This window comes from Mus caroli, unplaced genomic scaffold (assembly GCF_978045245.1).
Source record: "Mus caroli unplaced genomic scaffold, Mus_caroli_1 scaffold_9, whole genome shotgun sequence".
Classification (NCBI taxonomy): Eukaryota; Metazoa; Chordata; class Mammalia; order Rodentia; family Muridae; genus Mus; species Mus caroli.
Genome location: NW_028227264.1, coordinates 68,272,132 through 68,293,216, shown reverse-complemented (window position 1 = coordinate 68,293,216; position 21,085 = coordinate 68,272,132). Strand labels below are relative to the sequence as shown.

Sequence of the window (21,085 nt, the reverse complement as noted above, 5' to 3'; positions counted from 1 at the left end):
AGTCTCCAGAAAGCCCAAAAGGTCATCCTCCTGTCTAAACTCTCTTAAACTGTGCTACAGTTTAAGAGAACAGCAAAGTGGTTCCCTGGTGGGCCCAGAGAAAAGGCTCCAGCTGTTCTTGCTTCTCCTGTGTATCCCTTTGTCCCTGCTTCTCATTACCCTCAGTTCATGTTATCCTATGAACATGTTAACACCCGCTCTGCCACAGAATTCTGCTAGAACAGGCGAAATCTATCAGAACGACCTACAGAGAGGAGGAACACAGTGCTGACCCAGGAAGCATGGGGAATAGAAGATCCAGGGCTCTTTTGTAAGAGTACAGGCATGCAACTGTAAGGGATGTTAAATGTCATTTTCTCTCTTGTACCACATAGCACTTGATTCCATTAAATAAACAAGTGTGCTGGGGATACAGCTTGCATACATTAACAGGTATGAACCCCCAGGTTCTACCCACAGCACTAGATAAACTGGGTGCAGTGGTTTTCTATAATAGTAATTCCAGCATCCAGGAAGTAGAAGCAATAGGCTCAGAAGTTCAAAGCCATCTTTGGCTACGCAGCAAGTTCAAGGCCAGCCTGGGCTCCTTGAGACTCTGTCTTTGAATTAATAAACTAATGAATGAATGGTTATCTTGCTTGTCCGTATTCACTCTGTAATTTTTGTTTTATGAAACGGGGAACCAATAAAAACAGACACACCAGGCCTTTTGTCTCTTAATAAATGAACTTAAAAAATGTGCCTTAGATACCAACCTTGGAAATGTTGACCCTTCAGTGATTCAACCATCTCTTCATGCCCAAAAAGCAATGCCACCTGGTTAGGAAATGATACACCTTTTAATATGCCAGTTGCCTGGCCAACAAATACCCAGATGCCCCTGGACAAGGCACGAAGTTCTACAGTTGCTGTTCCTGTGGCTTCTTTCTGGGCTCCTCACAGTCAAATGTGAGCGGGAGGCTTTGAAGAAAGTCAGGCAAACCACTTTTCCATCGACGTTTATTAACCATGGAGAGAAACTTCCATTGTATGGAGCCCCAAGGTGATGGCTAAGAAGAACATGGTGGGATGCTGGGATACCAGTGTGAGAGAGCCAACTCTGTTGCTTGAGTGGCCAGTGAAGAGAGTCCCTTCTAGAAACAACCCTTTCATGTTAACAAATGGGTAAAAATGTATAAAGGAGAAGTGGTAAATCTCAGGATTTTATCAGTCACAGTTCTCTCTCTCTCTCTCTCTTTACAAAAATGTCAAAGAAAAATCTTAATACATTTAAGTGAGCTGGCAGGTCAGACTCTACTAGAAATACAAACATTATGTCCCGTTTCGATGCAGTATATACAGAAGTTAGAGGCGTAAATAAAAATCTATCGTACTTCAGAGACTTCTGGGTCAACTCATGGCTTTGGTGTCATCTGAACCTCTCAACCTGTTCCTGAAGTCACATTTCCAGGCATGTAACATAACCCCATTAAGTTTCTAGATCTGAATAATCTCTAGCAACGCCAGAGGGTCTGGAATTCATAGCTCTTAAATGATACATTGACATTCTTACATTCTGTTGTTAGTTATGTAGAAGCTTTGGGGACTTTTTTTTTTTTTTTTTAAACTTTCAGGTGTGGCAGCTTGTTCTTTAGATGTTTCTGATTGGCACGGGTTGGGGGTGTAGACACAGACATCATGCAAATGACATGCAAATGTACTCTCTGCCTCTTTGTTTATTTAAAGCGGCTTCTCTGGACCCAATAGGCTCTCTGGTACTTGTCTTCTGGCTGGAATTCTGGAGAATATTCATCCCACAGGACAGGCAATAACAGCCTTGAATGACATTAAGCACTCATTAATACTATATGGGGCCTGTTACATCGATGATAGTACCTAACTCACACAGTGGTGGTAAGGACTGAGTCAATGCATGGAATGTATTTAGAAGAAAAATGTTATAGTGTGGACTTGAAGTTTAGGACGGTGAGAGATACCACCCCTAATGTGCCATGCCTGGCTGTGGGCTGGGGTAAAAGTTGAATCAAAGGCATGGGATCTTTGAACTCTGAGTTATGAAATCAGTGGGCCCCAAACTCCAAGTGCCTATCAGGGTTAGGTAGGAAATAAGGCTAGGAATGACGGGGATCACAAATGTAGCTAGAGAGAGTAGGGGTCACCCCTACAGCGTCTTTTGGAATGGGCGGTCTGCTGTTGCCGGAGGTTGCTTCACAAGAGAAGTCCTGTTCAGTTTGGTGGCACAGCCCTCTTAAGTAAACAGGGCAGAAGGCTCGGAAAGTCAAGGCCAGCTTGGGCCAGCTAGTGAGGCCGTCTCAGAAATATCCAGGGAAGGCTGAGCGTGGTGCTTAGTGGTAGTTCACATCTTTCAGCATGCATGATGACCAGTACCAAAATAAACTGGTAAAATAAAAAAACCTCGAGTTATCAGCAAAATTTCTCAATCTGTAAGCTCTGACAACATATCCGTTAAGAAACTAAGCAGACATTTTGAGACCTTGTCTCAGGAACAGTGATGACAATATCCCCCAAGCCCCCAAACTAATGACACAAAACCTACACCAGTGCTTCTTCCTGGGCGGTGTGTGTGTGTGTGTGTGTGTGTGTGTGTGTGTGTGTGTGTGTGAATCAACCACAGATAGATGCTCCCTGGGAACAGCATAACCTCTTGACATACTGGCCTTATAAATCCCATCTTCTTCTATGGGGCAGAAGAGCCTAAATAGACAAAGATTACTTCATCTTTAAATTCTTAGCTCCCCCACAAAATGCACAGAGTTTATTCAAGGTGGGTGTTTTCGGGAGAGAGCAGAACGTTCCAGAGAGTATGGCTTTAGTGACTGGAGGCACAGACAGGGCCCCTGTGACTGGGGATTAGACAGCTAGGTTTTGCCAGAGGATACAAGGACACTGTAGAACCCAAGGAGGTGAAGAGTTGAACACAGTTTATTTTATATGCTTAAATAATCGACTAGTTTATCCAGCGTCTGCTTTTCTCATACATGTCATTTAGAGCTAGGTGTCCGTGGAGGTCGATTTCAAGTTAAGATAGTGAACGAAGGAACCTCACCAAACCCAAAGAAAAATGCTCTATAAAACTCGGCAGCCCCGCTAACCTAATGGGGGCACTGCTGGGATGGTTACCAGTGATTGGCTTGCTGAAAGGGGTCTACATCTCAGAGCCAGTACACAATACAGCAATCTTTTTTTTTTTTTTTTTTGTCTTTTTTTTTTTTTTTTTACAGTGCGCTTAGATCCTGCTAGATACGGATTTCCGGTCAGTCCATTTTTTTTAAATACCCATGACTGGGGCCTCTTGTGAGCACCATCCACTTCTACAGTGGCAAGCATTTCCCCCCTGTAAGCACTAACAGCGCCCCTCCCCCCACCCCAAGCAAACTACTGTATAGTTATTTTTTTTTCCATTTTTGGTCATTTCATTGAAAAATTGGCAATAGCAATAAATATTAGATGAAGGGCTTTGTGTTTACAGATAAAATCTCCCGTGTTGCAGGAGACTGTAGTGTTTGCAAAATTGGAAAAGATTTAATCAAAATAAGGTGATATGCATGCATCAAAATATTAATATTCTGAAGAAAAAAATTTTTTTTTCACAGAACTACAGAATTCCTCGTTTGGGGAATTATTTAAATTTGCAGCAGGTTTTTTTTTTTCTTTTTAAAGATTTGCATTTTTTTCTTTTAAAATCAAGCTAGCAGTTTTGCGTGTACAAACATGATTGCTAATATACAAGAGTCAGTGAAAGAGTCCTGCGCGCGCCAGATCCCCATCCTTGTCCAGGGTGAAGTCACTTGGGATGCCTGCCCGACCTTGGATGCATTTGTGATATCTTTGTGTTCTGTGAGGCAGGTGCCTTATAATTCTTTATTGTAGTTTCTTCTGTTAGAATTTACAGTGTTATTATTTACAGCAAAACTATTGATTTTTTTCATTATTATTATTATTATTATTTTTCTTTAAAAAAAAAAAGAAAGAAAGAAACGAACAGTGTTTATACCCTGACAGTTAGTTTGGGTCCAAGAAAAATAAGGCGAGCTGTTGTGAATTTAGTAATTTTAGTGTGTCTTCTTGATTTGATCATTCCATCCTCTGCTGCCCCTCCTCCTGGGTGGCACAGGTGTTGTTTTGTCTGTCTTCTTTGAAAATGACACTAAATTACTTGAGACCGGGTCTGAAGAACATGGCTTCCTGTATCGTGCACTGCACTTGCTCAGTGTGCATGTCAGTGCCGGGAATGAACGTGAGTTTCCATGCTTTGTAGATCGGCTCATGCTAAATGAAAGAAAAAAATGTGATTTTCGTTTTCCTTCTGCGTTAAAAAAAAAAAAATCGTGTCACTGACGTGTGGAAGCAGCTGACCCACACTCCATTCTTGGTGACTATTTCCTTCCTGCTGATCTCTGGTGAGTTTCTCAATACTGGCAGTGCGACCACGTGGTCCTGCAGAGAGGGAAACAAATGGGAGGTGATGAGTTTAGTTTTCATTGTCTGCTTTGTATTTTATTTTTATGTTTTTTTTGGATACGGGGGTCTCATGTAGCCTAGGTTGGCCTTGAACTCCTGATCATCCCCACCTCTGCCACAGTAACTAGGGTTTGTGGTGCTGGGGTCTAAATCCTGGGATCCCTGCACTCTAACAAGTATTTCACCGAGACACAGCTCTGGCCTTACTATATATAAAAGGAGAGCTTGCCAAGGACATCTTTGCTGTTCACCATCCAGGGTTCAGAGACTGAGGACCCTCGACTTGTTAATAGGGCGTTCTTGGTAAGTACCTCAGGGGACCAGGCCCTAGGGGATCCAAGCAAGCTCCCAGAAATCAGTGCTATTGGCCAGGTGATTCTGCGAGTTATCACACCATCTTCCTGAGCTGGTGGCTTTCAAGGATGAGTTGGGAGTATCCTGTCCCTGAAACTGGGATAATACAGGGCTCCTCCGCTACTCAAGAGCTGTTTGTCGCTCCTTGGCCTACACCCCAAGAAGACAAGTTTTGTCCCCTGTTCTCCCCGCTTCATAGAAGAGTCTCGCCTTCTCCTTCAAGTCCGGAAGCTGACGGACCAGATTTCCACCTCGAGGCAGGAATGATTATAAGAAAAAACAAAACCAAAACAAAACACCAAACCTTTTCAGTCACAGGCAAATCTGTTCTGAAGCTCACTGAGAACCTTTAGAGTCCTGCTTACCCAGAGGCAGGGACTGGAGCGTCCTAGTGACCTTCAGGTTGTTTATTCAGACACATTTTTTTTTCCTGGATGGAGCACCCAGGTCACCCCACCCTGGGTAAACACCCTGGAACTGCTCGCTCGTCCTCTGGTCTCCTGTTATGGGTCTGACTGTGGTTTTTTTTTTTTTTTTAAATGACTGACCTCCCCACCCCAGGTCACCAGTGACTGGAGCCAAGAACACCAAAGTACCCACTCCTCTGAGATTTCAACACTTGTGCTCCTCCAAGGACAGAAAGTGACTCACTTCAGTAGATCCAATTACAGAGGGTGGGCAAACCCTGTCGATCAGGATTTTCACACCTTGGTTGCTGTCATTAAATCCAAATCTTCCAGGCACCAGGCTGCTTAGGTGGCTCAATCATGGTTGCCCTCTTCACTCTGGACAAACTCGCAGCCCTATTATCTAAACTTGTCCTTGAGTCTCCCAGTTTCCTTGGGATGTGAAATTTTAACCCACCTCTTCTATGACAAGTTTAATAAGGTCTAGTAAGTTTCTACAAACATGAGACAGGATGGGTGAACTCTCACCCATTTCTTTACATTTTCTAATAACCAAGCTAACGTCCCAAGTTAATTTTGTATTATAAAACAAAACAAAGCCTGTCTCTTCTCAGTGTAAGCCGATATTGTCTTTCTAGACAGAGTGGGTGGTTTTTACAGCTTTATATATATAAAGATTTATTTATTATTTTATGTAAGTATACTGTAGCTGTCTTTAGACAGTACCAGATGAGAGCATCAGATCTCATGATCAGATGGTTGTGAGCCACCATGTGGTTGCTGGGATTTGAACTCAGGACTTTCAGAAGGGCAGTCAGTGCTCTTATCTGCTGAGCCATCTCTCTAGCCCCGTTTTTTTTACAGCTTCTTAATATTGGGTTAATTATATCCTGCCCTTCTGTATGTTGCTATTTTTAAAAAGCAGTAGTCATCCTTCAAATCTTCTTGTTCTTAGGTGGCCAGAATGTAGGTCCCAACCCCATGGGTTTAGCAATACTAGTTCGACAAAACATTTCCTACCGAGAACAGCATCGCACAGAGAGGACCAGGACCTTGGCTAAGCAACTTGCTAGAAAACGACCTGAGGTGAGAGCGCCCTCTGATGGACGGGATGTTGTGGACAGGCTCCACAATGACATTTCAGAAATGGAATCTGGAGCTCTGTGAGCACAGCTAACAGAAAGAACTTAAGAAACCTTAGAAGGATGCTGGGCAGTGGTGGCGCACGCCTTTAATCCCAGCACTTGGGAGGCAGAGGCAGGCGGATTTCTGAGTTCAAGGCCAGCCTGGTCTACAGAGTGAGTTCCAGGACAGCCAGGGCTACACAGAGAAACCCTGTCTCGAAAAACCAAAAAAAAGCAGCCTTGAAAGGAGGGGTGTGCTTGTGGGCTTGGCATAGCCTCCCGAATGTAAAAAGTGGGAGTGTAGAAAGAGTATCACAGATACTCTGATACTGATTCATTGTCACTTTAAGAAACATGTTAGATGATGTTTCTTACAAAACACGGCTCCAGATCCAGCAAAGGCTCAGGTGCTGACCTGAGACTCAATTTAGAGTCCCACGGAAGTACTCAGGTTTGTTTGTTTGCTTTTCGTTTTGTTTTGAGCCCAGTACACACTAGAGGATTTATTTCCCCACATCTACTGAAGTCACATTCTCTCCTGGTTCTCAAACTTTATGGCTGTAAATATGAGCCCCAGTGTCCAGTCCACACCACGCCCACAGGGGCCAGTGATGAAAACATCAACCACTCCCACGCCAACTCTTTAGTTAGTTCTAGCATTCGATCAAGCCACAGTGCCAACGATGGGTCCTGGGGGCACACTTCCCAAAGCTTATTGTGTACACAGACATCTGGAGGGGCCTACACACGTGGCTTCTGGTTTTATAGATCAAGAGTAAACATAGACATTCGTTTCTAAGACTTTGATGTTTACCTCTAGCCCTACTCTGAGAATGAAGACTGCATACCCCATCAGGTATACACATGTGGTGGTTTGAGTGTTTAAGCTAGGGAGTGATACTATTGGGAGGTGTGGTCTTGTTAGAAAAAGTGTGTCACTGTGCAAGTGGGCTCTGAGACCCCACTCTTTTTTTTGTTTTTTTTGAGACAGGGTTTCTCTGTGTAGCCCTGGCTATCCTGGAGCTCACTTTGTAGACCAGGCTGGCCTTGAACTCAGAAATCCGCCTGCCTCTGCCTCCCGAGTGCTGGGATTAAAGGCGTGTGTCACCACGCTGGGCCTGAGACCCCACTCTTAACCACACGGGAGCCAGACTTATCCTGTTTGTCTTTGGAACAAGAGGTAGAACTCTCAGCTCCTCCTGCACAATGCCTGCCTGGGTTCTGCCATGCTCCCACCTTGATGATAATGGACTGAATCTCTGAACCTGTAAGCCAGCCCCAATTAAATGTTGTCCTTATAAGAGTTGCCTTGGTACCAGGAAAGCCAGGGCTATACAGAGAAACCCTGTCTCGAAAAACAAAACAAAACAAAACAAAACAAAACAAAACAAAACAAAAAAGAGTTTTGGTCATGGTGTCTGTTCACAGCAGTAAAACCCTAACTAAGATGACACAGGATAGCAAATTATCTTTTGCTGCTCCTGAATCTCTATCTATGTAGACTTCCTTCTCTAATCAACATGTATGGAATTCCTCAAGTTTCTTTTAAATTCTGGCTCTTGAAAGTGCAGACCCTAGACTCTAAAGAGGCAGGTCCTCCTTTGTACATCACCTCTCCCCTGAGGGACTTCATGGGGTCTTGCTGTGCACACAGGAAACTCTGCCCTGTTCTTCCCTTCACACCCCTCCCATGTCTCCTCCCCTGCTGGGTTAGTTGGACTACAGACTGTAAGTTATCACAATTTATTCCCTTAATATATAGAGACTTTTCATAAGTTCTGTAACTTTTGAGAACCCTGACTAATACAGCATGTCTGGGCATATATATGTGCACACCACAATGTATGTATGGAGGTCAGAGGACAACTTGTGGCAGTTGGTTGTGTCCTTCTATCATGTGGGTCCCAGGGATTGAACTTGGGTGTCTTAGTTACTTTTAAATTGCTGTGCTGAGACTCCACGACCAATGCAATTTATAGAAGAAAGAGTCCATTGGGGGTTTACAGTTTCAGAGGGTGAGCCCCAAACTATCAAACCAGGGAACACAGGAACAGGTAAGCTTTCAAGCAGGCAGAGAACTTACATTTCAACCCACAACCATGAGGCAGAGAAAGGGGGAGGAGGAGGGAGAGGAAGAGGGGGAGGGAGAGGGGGAGATAGATAGATAGATAGATAGAGAGAGAGAGAGAGAGAGAGAGCACTAACTTGGAATGGTGAGGGCTTTTTAAACCTCAAAGCCCACACCCCCACTGACATACTTCCTCCAACAAGGCCACACCTCCTAGTCCTTCCCAAACAGTTCAATCAACTGTGGAACCGAGTATTCAAATATGGGCCTACAGGGCCATTCTCATTCAAACCACTACATCAGGCTTGGTGGCAAGCTTCCTGGCCCTATTTCTTTTTAAAAAGCAGTAATTTTCATTACAAAATGAAACTATAATCAAAAATTAAGATTTACTTTTCCTTTAATTTTAGTTTTCGGTTTTTCTTTTCTTTTCTTGTCTTTTCTCTCTCTCTCTCTCTCTCTCTCTCTCTCTCTCTCTCTCTCTCTTTCCTTCCTTCCTTCCTTCCTTCCTTCCTTCCTTCCTTCCTTCCTTCTTTCCTTCCTTTCTCTCTTTTTGGAGACTGAGTCTCATTCTTGCCTTGAATTCTGGATCTTCTTGCCTCCATCTCCGAAGTGCTAAGATTAGAGATGTGCACCAGTGCACACTTGGCTGAAAACTTAATGGCCTAATACCCATCTCACAACAGTTTTCCTTTTCAGCTAGTACCAATAAATGAGGCCTTTTCAACTTTGCTCCTTTCCAGCAAGGGGGTTAAATGACATAATGGAAGCAGATGAATGCATATTTTTAAATGCATTTACTTCATTTTTCTTTATTAAGCATTTATTATATACCTGGCACTGCTGTGAAATGAATTACCTCAATCCTAATAACAGGGTAGTATTAAGTCCCTACTACACAGAGAATGTAGGGAATGTAAAATGGCAAGAGCCAAAATACCTGGCTTCAATTCTGTCTCCATCCTGTATCAGGAAAACAGATGGCAAGCTATCTGTATCTCAGATGCATTCTGGGAAAATGTCCCAGAGAGGCCTCAAGTGGGATGAACTACTTCAGGCTCTGAAGGGGAGACTCGGAATGGTCACTACCTCCTCTGGCTTTGTCTGGGTCTCTTTGGGCTTCATTTCTTGGTAAAGAAAAGGAGCAGAAACCTGGTCTGCTAACTGCCTCAGTTTACCATGAGACCCAATTATAGTGACTGTAGCAAACCACCCTCGCCTGAAGCAGGGATGGATGGCTAAGCTGAGATCTCCCCCTGCTGCCACTGCTGTGCCTGCGCTTGGCCAGCTGCTACACTTGTTTCCTTCTTGCTTCTTCTAATACTTTTATAATAGAGCCTCCCAATTGAGGGTTTCTACGGGCTTAGCAACTACTGTTATTAAGCAATTTACGTGTACAAACCGAGTGAGTTCTGAAACAAGTCTGAGACATGTTACTACTATCTTTCTACAGAGGGTTATTGTTGTTCATCCAGGGGTCGTCCCAAGCCCCTTCACTGTTCCCTCTGAGGAAATGGCAACATGCAAACTGGATAACTTGGCCAAACCCATAGAGCTGGTAAGCTACCTGGCACCCCTATCGATTCACCCCTATGTCTCCAATGGCCACACGGAGATCTCCAGGCCCAGAAAGACTGCCACTGAGAATGATGGATAGGTACTGAGTTCTCTAAACCTTGCAATCATCCAGCCTCCGCCGCTAAAGAGCTAGAATTACCTGCATGCATTTCCCAGTTTGTGGGGGACAGGTATGTGAAGAGGTGCATTTGCTGCTGGGGCCTGCACCCAGGCAGAGCCTTGTGCATGCTGGGTAAGTACTCTACCACTCAGCCTGTAATGCTAGTACTTAGTGGTTAGGCGACTTTGAGGTTTAGCGCATATCCCCAAAGGCCTTGGGCTGTGCGGGTTAGCTCAGTGGTGACGCTTTTACCTAGCACATTAAGTCACCTCCTGTTGGTTTTATAGAGTGCAGATCAAATCCCCACAGGTGAGTAACTTGGAGTTCATTTTGAAGACCATCTATCGACATATAGCCTAATGGAATTGTTTACATTTTTTAAAGATTTATTTATTTTTATTTATATGAGTACACTGCTGCTGTCCTTAGACACACCAGAAAAGGGCATCGGATCCCATTACAGATAGCTGTGAGCCACCATGTGGTTGCTGGGAATTGAACTCAGGACCTTTGGCAGAGCAGTCAGTGCTCTTAACTGCTGAGCCATCTCTCAGCCCCCTAAAGGAACTGTTAAACATTGACTAGTTTTAGCTATTTACTGTCTGAATAACCTTGAAAACATTTTATTGTAATTAACTAAATGAGAATCTAATATGACCATGCGTTTGACTATCTGACCATGTGTGGGAAGCCGAACGCCATTACAAGATGGCGCTGGCTACCACTGGCCACCACCCATGATTATGGGTAAACAACCAATGTGCGCATGTGCATAAGAGTTTTTTGCCGAGTCACTGCCTGGCCCGAGGCATATTAATGAGGTAATGGTAGCATAACCAATCAGGTATGGACACATCACTCCTAGGCCTATATAAGCAACGCCATTTCTGGGCTTGGGGTCTTTTCGCCTCTGTAATTGAGCTCTCCCAATAAATGTGTGCAGAAGGATCAGGTGCTCACAACCATGAACTTCCATTACTTAATTCTAAACAGTTTGTAATAGCAGCTATCGAAAGGCCTGGGTCTGAGCCTTGTATTCCCCAATGAGTTGTATAGGCACAACTTCTATCTAAGAGTAGCACAACTAATTTTAAATTTTGTATCAATATACAAAGATTATGGCTATAAGATGCTTTAGGAATAAATGTAATAATCTATCCCTGTTTGTCTAATTTCTTATAATTTTACTCTATTCCCCTTTTCTCTTTTTAACCCCCTTCCCTTGACCTAAGAAAGAAGGACAGAGGAGAGGTAAAGAAAGACAGAAATCCCTGAGTCTGAGCTCTCTATTTAGTTTCTTCCCTGGCCAAAACTATAATTATTTGTGAATTATCCCTTAAAATGACAACATATCTATAATTCATAAAGTGACTGAAACCATCCACCCCAACCTCAGAGACCGAGATGATGGCCTTTTTCTATGCGCTTCCCATTGACTTGGGGCAACCCGCCAGGTCAGGTCTGCAGTGAGTCTGAAGAGGAACATTCTGGAGGGAGTCAGTTAGGACTTATTTCCTAGTTCTGCTGCTTTTATGAGACTGTGGGTAATTTTCTTAACCTTTTAGGGCCCGCTGCTTAAGTTAGCCGGGGACACTAAGGGTGCCAATCCAAGAGAATTAGCCACAAAGAAAGACTCTGGAATACACATGGTAAATTCTGTTTCCAGGGCATCTGTGGTGAACACAAACCTGAGTCTAGTGCAGCAGGCATCCTGCGATTGCTGTTTCTACGGAAAGCAAGCCTCACAGGATGCAAAGGAAAGGTTATTGTCAGGTATAACTAAGGATCTTCCTGGGAGGGTCGAGATGCAGCTCAGATGGTAAAGATTCGTGAAACCCCCGGTATGGTCTCCAAGACTGCATTTGATCCTCGAGACTGCATAAACTGTGCGTGGTGTGGTGCTGACCTGGAATGCTAGCACAGGGGGAAGGGCAAGAGGATCAAGAGTTCGGGGACATCCCCAGGCACATAGGAAGCCGAAGTCCAGCCTGGGCTCCAGCAGATCACGTTTCAAAACAATGAAATAAAACCTAAGCCGTAGGTACCTAAAATGAGGTTATTTCTCAATCCCTTATCTCTGTAATGGAGTATCAGGGAGTTTTTGGTGGCAGGGAGGACAGGTGAGAAAATGAGACTAGAATTCCTACTCTTTGTCACTTTGACCCAGAGACTGAAAGGACAGAGAGGAGAGGCCCTGAAGATACAACTTCCCAAAGCTGTGTCCTCACCCCAGATTAGCTTTCTGATCATATCTGTATCAAAAAGGCTCTAATGTGAAATCCAGAAAAACAAGAGCAAGAGTCCACGCACACGTGAACAGTGTACTTAAGCATTTAACTTCTAGAAAGCCTGTGTGATTGGCCTCCTAACTGTGTTTACGCTTACATAAAAAGGTATATGGAATTCCAATTTAACTTAGATGTGGAGACCTCCACCCTCCACCCCCAAACAGGGTTTCTCTCTATAATTTTGGCTGCCCTTGAACTCGACACTCAAACTTGGGCACAGGCCATCAGATCTGTTGCTCAGAGGTCTTTCCACAATGACTGTATATACCAGGGAGTCTCATGGTGAGAGAGTAGCAGACTCAAGTCATGCTTGCATGTGCTTCTGCAGAAGCCATACACATGGAGAATGTTTATAGACCCAACTTGAGTTAAAGCTCAATGTGCATATGCATGTATGTAGATACATACATATACATGCATAAATATACACATTTACATATATACATCTGCATTCATGTAAAGAAATAAAAACAGGATTTATTTCATTTCATCTTCCAGTGAGATTTCAGTAAAGAAAGAGAAAGGGAACATAGGAATATACTTATTCAGAGAACCCAGAAAATTCTCAAGATTTTTAAGTCTAGCTGCTGACATAAGTGTACTTCCCACCTGGACTGACGTCACTGTCACTAGTGGGTTTTCTTCTCCACATTCCGGATTTCCTTCTTCGTCTTCACCTTATAGCCTTCTCCCTGCTGGAGGAGAGAACGTGTTACATGTTTGCAGTAGAAGAGTTTGAAAGCAGTTTCCCACACTGGTCCCTGGAGGCTGGATTAGGAAGGAGAAGTGGGTGAGAGCACCAGGCCGTGTCGCATCGTCAGACACAGATGACCTTGGCTTTGACTGCACAGAGCAGCTCCCCAACATGCCACAGCAGGCGACAGCACTTTCAAGGTAACAACAGCATAACGAGACTTCGTAACAACACGGAGGGTTAATGGTTTCAAAGAGCAGTCAGCCTGTTTCCTAACATAAGGTGGAAGAAATTGCCAAACATGCCCACAAAGCTCCTGAACCCCAACCGTTAACGATCCCCATTGGTTGTGACTGATGAGATTTGTAGGTCAGCGGAGCCATAACTAGTCTGTGGTAGTGTGACTCGGACTTCCCAAATAAGCACGAAGCTAGGACAAAGTGCCATGGGTGGTCCGACAGCTTCTCTGTAATTAGTTTATAGAATTACCATCTCTTCTCCATCCTGGTCCAAGACAGCACCAACTTCTACAGATAGGGGCTGTCTTTCCTGAATACCAGGTCCACACTTTTCTGACATCAAGGCACTTCCCATTTAGTTTTTACTCTAACAGAAGGCTCAGAGTTCTTTTTTCCATTCTCACCTGGTCCTCAGAAGTTTTCAGTTTGATATATATATATATATATATATATATATATATATATATATATATAGTATTTAATAATTTACTTTCTACCCATTAAATAGGATAAAGATTTGGGAAACAGCAAAGAATAATAGCAAGATACCTTCTATGGCAGAAAAGGGTTTGTTGGATGAACTATGTTCAGAGTTGAGTTAGGTTCCATGTTAGTACACTGGTCTTGGGGCGGCGCAAAGCACGACATGGCAGTGGAATTGAGATTTTCCTACAGGATGTGATGATGGTCAGGACAACCACGTAGACCTCATATGGAGATTGTGACCCAAACTCTCTGCCACCCTAATATTGTCCTCCCTCGGTGTCTTAGACTGGCATCCAACTGAAGGCCATGTGTAGACCCTCTCAAGCAGGTTATCAATGATCAAGGATTCTACCTCTTATTTCCTTCCAGTAAATAAGCTTTTATCTCTGTGGTCATTCTGACAATAGCAAGTGTGTAACATTCAGGTGTGCTATGAAGAATAGTGGCTGGACCCCCACACAATGCCTATTAGAAGAAGCCAAGCCAAGACCAGAAGCTTCCACGCCCCAGCAGCTGCTCCCTGAGCAGGGCTTCTCAGGGGAAAAAAAATCACAGGAAATTCTACCCTCTACTTTCTCCCTGGCAACCGGTCTACATTACCACGTCATCCAGCTTCCTCTCTTGTGGACCAATCCGTCTTATTACTTTCCGAGTGATCTGTTGAAAGCAACACGGAGAAGTAGGGACTAGTCTGTGTCAAGAGGGGGCGCTATAACCTATTACACACAATGGTGTTTCTCATGCAGGGCATTTGAACTCAAGAGGAAACCTGTGTCAAGAGGGGGCGCTATAACCTATTACACACAACGGTGTTTCTCATGCAGGGCATTTCAACTCTAGCAGAAGCATAAAATCTCAATGGCGATTACTTTTCTCGTGATGAGGTTGCCTTCTTCATCAGTAAATTGCTCTTCTGTGACAGATTCACCGGGGATGTTTTTGGCTTCCTCCCCCTAAAGGATGCAGCATAGAGATTGGCGACATGAGAGAGGAGAGCTTAGGCGGGTACTGATTCAGGTCCACAGCACACCGCACAGCAAAACACACGTGCTCTGGAGCTGTAGGGAAGTCACACACTCTGCTTCTCTCTCCAGCGAAAGACAAGACTGACATCGGTTGGTTAGTCAACAGTTGTTAACCTTTGGTCTTACACCTCAGGCATGTATTCCAGCATGTATGGTAGAGACCACAACACATTTCAAGAAGACAAAGATGCAGTTAACCCATGGATAAGCCAAGAGACTTCACTGGTTGAAACAAGAGTAGTCAGTGGTTAATGGTAAGAACAGACGAAGGCACTCCTACAAAACTCTTGGTCATCAGTCACACCATAGCTCAAGAGATTTTATGAAGCAAGTTCTATCTGCCTTGATAGAGGCAGTTTCTGAGTTGGGAAAAGATACTTTAAAAAAATCATGCACTAAGGGGAACGCATTTTTTGAAAAGATTATGAAAAAGGTTCAGGGTAAAGAAAGTCTCCTTTGTGGGGCTCAGGGGTGGGGAGGCTGAGGTTTTCATAGACTGTATGCGAGGAGAGCTGATGTGGTATTCCACCATCCACGTGGGCCAGCCCGGTGGAAAAAGCATCTTACATTTCTTGGTATTGATTCCTTTATTTGCTGCTCTCTCATGTCAAGTGGGACCTGCTGGCGGTCTTCTGAGCTCATTCTTAGCCCTGTTTCTGTGTAGTATCGGTTGACTCAATGTAGAGGGAAGGGAGACTGGCAGACTGGAGAGGTCTGACATCCCAACACTCTGAAATCTGTAGCAAGTGGTTTTTTGTGTGTGGGGGGAGGCCATTGCAGGGAGCTATTCTTGTTTCCTATGGTTGGTTTCACATATTAGCAAGAATGCCATTTTACTTTAAAGATAAAGGTGTTAGAGACAGCTAAAGGGCCAAAAGAAGGTCACGGAGGGTTCTTTTTACTGTGGGTAAAGCAAGAATGAATGAAGTATCTCTGAGGTGTTTCTTCTGTGCACACCCAGCTCTCTGAATGGTACACAAAGGAAGGCCGTTAGGAGGCTCTAGCAAGACAGAAATCCATTCACTGTGCTCTGAGTGTGCCCTTCATGGGAAGATGCTAATTATTATTATTATTTTTTAAAAGAACCTTGGAAAGGAAAGGAGGAAGTAGAGGAAGGTGTGGATACAAGAACAAGATAGGTACAAGTGTATTGTTGACTTAGATGAATACCTTCAGAAGAATCAAAGCCCTACTAATCAATCGACGATACTGTTTCCTGCACTGTTTCAGAAGGTGAGATTTTTCTTTGTCTCATTCCTGAAGATGTACAATATGCCAGTCAAAGATGCAGACGGCTCTCTTTAAGACCAAAACAAACTAAGTATGTAGCCCCTCACTACACTAGAGGAGTAGATTGTATTGGAGGGCCAGTTAAGATTTATGGACTAGGTCTTTTGAAGATCTATGCCTCGTTACCTCTCGGTCAGTTATGCTGGAGCTTTAAGGTTCTCAGTGAGAGGTCTCTGGGACTCCTTGAGTGGGAGAGAGAGCAATTGCTAATTAGCTTTGAAGGTTCATGAAGTCTCTACTGTACTTTCACATAAACAAAATCCCCACTCCACTTAGTCTTATTGACAAGAGTATTTCTGTCACCCTTCCCCCATTTTAAAGCAACATCATGGTGCATGTGTTTTGGGGTGGGGATGGGAGCGTCCTCATCTCTGGTGGTCTCTTTAAGGACACCATGGAACTTCCTTTGGCACACCTGGGAGAGGCATGACTTTTTTTCTTTTTCTTCCTAGATGTCTGTGAATATAGGAAGGACATTATAAGGAGAGTTGGCTTGTTTTCGTGCACGTAGTAAAATGTGAACTTCCCAATCCAGAATGAGTGTTATATATTCTGCAAATGCCATGACCTGTCAAGAATGCACTGGGTGTATACTACGCTGGTTAGTTTTATATCCACTTGACATAAGCAATAGTCATCTGAGAGGAGGGATTGCTTCCATGAGATCAAGTTGCAGAGGTAGCCTGTAGAGTGTAACTGATGTGGGAGGGCCCAGCTTAGTGTGAGTGGTGACACCCTGGGCTGGTGGTCCTGGGTTCTATGGAAAAGCAGGGGAAGCAAGTCGGTAAGCAACACTTCTCCATGACCTCCTCGTAAGCTACTGACTCCAGGTTCCTGCCCTGACTTCCTGCAGTCATAGACTGCTACCTGGAAGTATAAGCCATACAAACCCTTTCCTTCCCCAAGTCGCTTTTGATCATGGGGTTTCATCATAGCAATCGAAACCCTGACTAAGTCATACACTCTAAGAGACCTGTTGGGTATAGGTGTGTGTGCATGTGTGTATAAATGATGCATGTGTAGGGATACTCTGAATTTTGTGAGACAAAAGTGATACATAGTTTTATATAATTTTGGATTCCTTGGTTTGAGGGAAGCATACATAAGAACTCTTTGAAATCCAGACAAAAAAAATGTTGAAAATGACAACAATACGTTTGCATTGTACAGCTTGGATATTAACCAGTCTTAGTAGTTTGGCTGCGAGTGAGACTTGCTAAGCACAGATCTCAGCAACTGAAGCTCAGGGAGGCATTTGAGACTGTGCGAGTATCAAATTACATACAAGGAAATAGATGCACAGATAAAATTTCATTTAAAAATGAAAGGGTCGACGTGATCGGACATGACGAGACCAATCATTCAATCATACCATCGACTGATTGACTGAGCACGTGGAGCTGCTCACACTGGGGCATGGAATCCTGAATGTCACTTCCTATGGAGATGCTCACCAACCAAAGCTTCCAGGGAAAGACAGGACAGGATAGCCCCGAGTGGCTTCCAGTGCTGATGTGAGGGCCTGAGGGCTTCCTGTGGCCCACAGTCTAACAGGCCAGTCCCTGTTCAACGTCTGGGTAGCAGGTCGGGTTCCCAGCACGGCGGCCATCATGCTGCCCTTTTCTGTGTCACAGGGGAAGTCTTGATGGTCAAATGCCTGACTTGGTTTAGCAAAAAAAATCTCTTGTCTGTCTTCTGTGCAAAAAAAAAAAAAAAAAAAAGCCCTTCACTGCCAAGCTACGGACCTTGTTCTGCTCCCAGAGCTGCTGCTGCCTGGCTGTGTGATTTTAAAATAAATCAGCTTATCTCCGAGCATCAGTTCATCTGGGTAGAACAGTGGTTTGTGTCAATGACCTTTTAGGTCAGAGTAGCCAAGTTTCATGGTTTTAACAGTGAGGATTCTCACGCTATGTCTGCCACATACCACCGATATCCCGGGACTCCACTGGAGACCCACACATAGACTAAGGAGGAGCCAGAGAGGTGGGATTCTTCTAATCTGCCTCTACAATTGCAACAGAAGACTAAGTAAGTAACTAGAGAGCATCCTACACGTCTTGTTTGTTTCTAATCTGCCTCTACAATTGCAACAGAAGACTAAGTAAGTAACTAGAGAGCATCCTACACGTCTTGTTTGTTGCGCTGCGGGGTCCTGTAACAATTAGTGCTATTTAGCTTTCGGGTTCTCTGTCCTAGCAAAAGGAATCTCTCAGAGCGTCTCTACGGTGACTATACTCTTAGGACGATGCTCTCCCCAGCCACAAGGCCATCTTCTGAGGTCACTGCTGGCCTCATTCTCTCTAAAATGAGCCCAACTTCAAAGAACGGGCATCTGGGTAGAATATAGATTCCTGTCTCACAAAGCCTATGTATGGCCTTCTGGTTTATTTTAGGGGTTTCAACACACGCTCTTAAAATGCATGCATGCGTTGTATATATCACTATCCATACGTTAAGCTCAAGTGCACATGTAACTCCCTCTAATAAACTGCTTAGAGGCAGACTTGCTGATGAGCTGCATGTAGAAGGTTAGGGGACCAAAGGAATCTTCATTGACTTAGCTGTGTGTCTGTTTCTATGTGGGTCCTCTTTTTTTTTTAAATCCTTCTGGCTTTGTAGCATCTGTGTAACTGCGTTTCTAGTAGAGTTTGGTTAGCATTTAAAGGGGAGGCTGCTGTAGAATATTGGGGTGAAGCCACAGAAGGCTGCCACACATTAGATGGGAAAAGCAGCTCGCCTGATGGTCTGTTCAATGTGTTTTCTCTGGGTGTTTCGCTAATCATCGTTCATGGGAGTGAGCCACAGGACCAGAGAACCCTGAGGCCCTGCTTTGCCAGCACAGGGAACATGCGAGCAGTGACCAGCTGGGAGGATGTCATAGACAGGAAACCACATATTTGAAAATACACTATAGACATCACTAAATCGGTTTGCCTGTTAGGATTTCCACAGGAGTGACTCAGGGTGTGGCCAGCACCTGAAGTGCTCACTCATTGCTGAGTTGGGGAAAGAGTTCAAAATGTAGAAAGTCACTTCATTTCAAATGTTTTTAGAATCTTTGAGAAGTTGTATTTGAGCAGATCTGATGGCTCCTCCCCCCTCTGCCCCCCCCCCCCCCGTCACCCCCAAAGCAGGATTAAGAAATGGAGAGAACCTAATTACAGAGCTTCCCAGCTCTTGGTTGAGTCTTCTGACACTGCAGTTGTGGAGTCTAATAAACAGTGTGCACTTCTCCTTACCCTCTCTCTCCAGAGATACCCATTAGAAGTCCCAGGCGGTGTGGCTCACCCTCGGCATGCCACGCATTGTGAATGGCTCGTCACAAGGGAGGTCCTGTGCTCTCAGGATGAAGGTGGAATTTTCACTTCTAGCAAAAACTGGTCCCAATACTTAAAAGTTCACTTCATTTTGGGCATGTGTTAAGTATTGCTAGCGCCTGTTTCTGGAGTTTCCCAGGTTACGCACATGCGAGTGCCAGGCTGTAACCTAAACTTTTCAGTCACCGCTTGATAATGAGACGATGGCTTTCTTTTCCAAGTCCAGCCTGTGGCACTTCCCTCTCTTCCACATTAGATTCTGGGGTGTCGATTGAGCCCTGTGTCCACTATCCCTGTGTCTCACCAAGACAGAGAGAGGCAGAACCCAAGTGCCAGGAGTTCTCAGACAGAATCACACGCAGAACACACACTAGCACACAACAAGCCTTTCTTTTGGGTCGTTCTTTTACAAGGACTTCAAGAAACAAGCCTTCGAGAAACAGCAAAGAAACAGCCAGGTTATTAGACATGCTTAATTTCCCAACGCTCATTAAAGGCTTCCAGACACAGCAGCAGCCCATCTCGCTCTAAGCTGCTGGTACCTTTATAATCACACGCCTTCGTGTGACCCGGGTAGTGATCCTCCGCTCCTCCTCTGAGCTTGAGTCACTCTCACTGTTTCTCAAGTCCTGATAAATGCATGTTTTTTAAGTATAATTTTATCATCAATATTAAAAAGAAAAGATATTCTGAAAAGGCAAATTAAGAAAGAGTTATATTTACTTATTCCACGCCCCCCAAAGAATAGCAAGATACATGTTTAAGAGAACCCTGTGAGTTGAGTGGACGAAAATGTCTTAGCAATATTCAGGCTGCATTTGTATCGGTGTGTGTATGTGATTGGGTATGTCTCTGAATGTTCACATGTGTGTGTGTATGTGTGCATAGGTGTGCCTCTGTATGTGTGTTGTCTGTGTCCACAGTTAAGATGGTGGCACACACCTTTAGTCCTAGTACTCGGAAGGCAGAGGCAAGCGTATCTCTATGAGTTTGAGGCCAGCCTGGTCTACAGAGCAAGTCCAGGATAGCCAAAGCTATACAGAGAAACCCTGTCTCAAAGAACAAGGTAAAACTAAAAATTAAAAACTAAATGAGGTTTTTGAATTCCTGTTTATACTAGTTTTAAATCTGCCTTCCTGTGACTTGATTGTATGAGCTTGTAATTTAGGCCCTATTACACTTGGTCTCTCCAGAGAGAGGCACATGTGAATTTTAGGGAATTCTGGTTTACTTTGTTAGCTATATCAAAAGTGACTCCTGAGGTTGATACTAGCACTTGTCTGTATCAGGAGATGAGGGTTCAGCAAGAGCTTACGCTAATGAGTGAGGGACTATGGCCTGTGAGCACTTGAGAGCTTTTGTAAGACCTAGAATGAAATGACAGTGTAAGCCAGAACATTGTTGGGATCATAGGATTGTAAGTTCAAGGCCAGCCTGGACAACTTAATGAGATCCTGTCTCAAAACTCTGTGTGTGTGTGTGTGTGTGTGTGTGTTTGAGTGTCCCAGACACAGCTCAGTGGTAGAGAACTTGCATTCCCAAGACCCCACAGAGACTGAGAGAGACGGAGAAGAACAGACAGAACCAGTAATTCTGCCATGAATTCAGGGATCTGAAAAAAAAAACTATTGAG

The 21,085-nt window shown here is 44.1% G+C and overlaps 1 protein-coding gene across 18 annotated transcripts in view; it reads right to left on the bottom strand.

Moving 5' to 3' along the window:
- Nucleotides 1-1,577: 1,577 nt before the first annotated feature.
- Ank3 (ankyrin 3) overlaps nt 1,578-21,085 on the bottom strand; it is a 632,326-nt gene continuing 612,818 nt past the window's right edge. For 17 of the 18 annotated variants that reach the window (XM_085842859.1, XM_085842860.1, XM_029482226.2 and 14 more), the window contains 2 exons: nt 13,011-13,096; nt 1,578-4,458 (listed from right to left, as the gene is read on the bottom strand). In XM_085842859.1, coding sequence (XP_085698985.1) covers nt 13,031-13,096 — 66 coding nt within the window. In that variant the 3' untranslated portion in view covers nt 1,578-4,458; nt 13,011-13,030. Of the gene's footprint in view, nt 4,459-13,010; nt 13,097-14,420; nt 14,478-14,689; nt 14,774-19,994; nt 20,082-21,085 lie in introns of all 18 variants that reach the window. The other variant, XM_085842867.1, reaches the window with a different exon arrangement.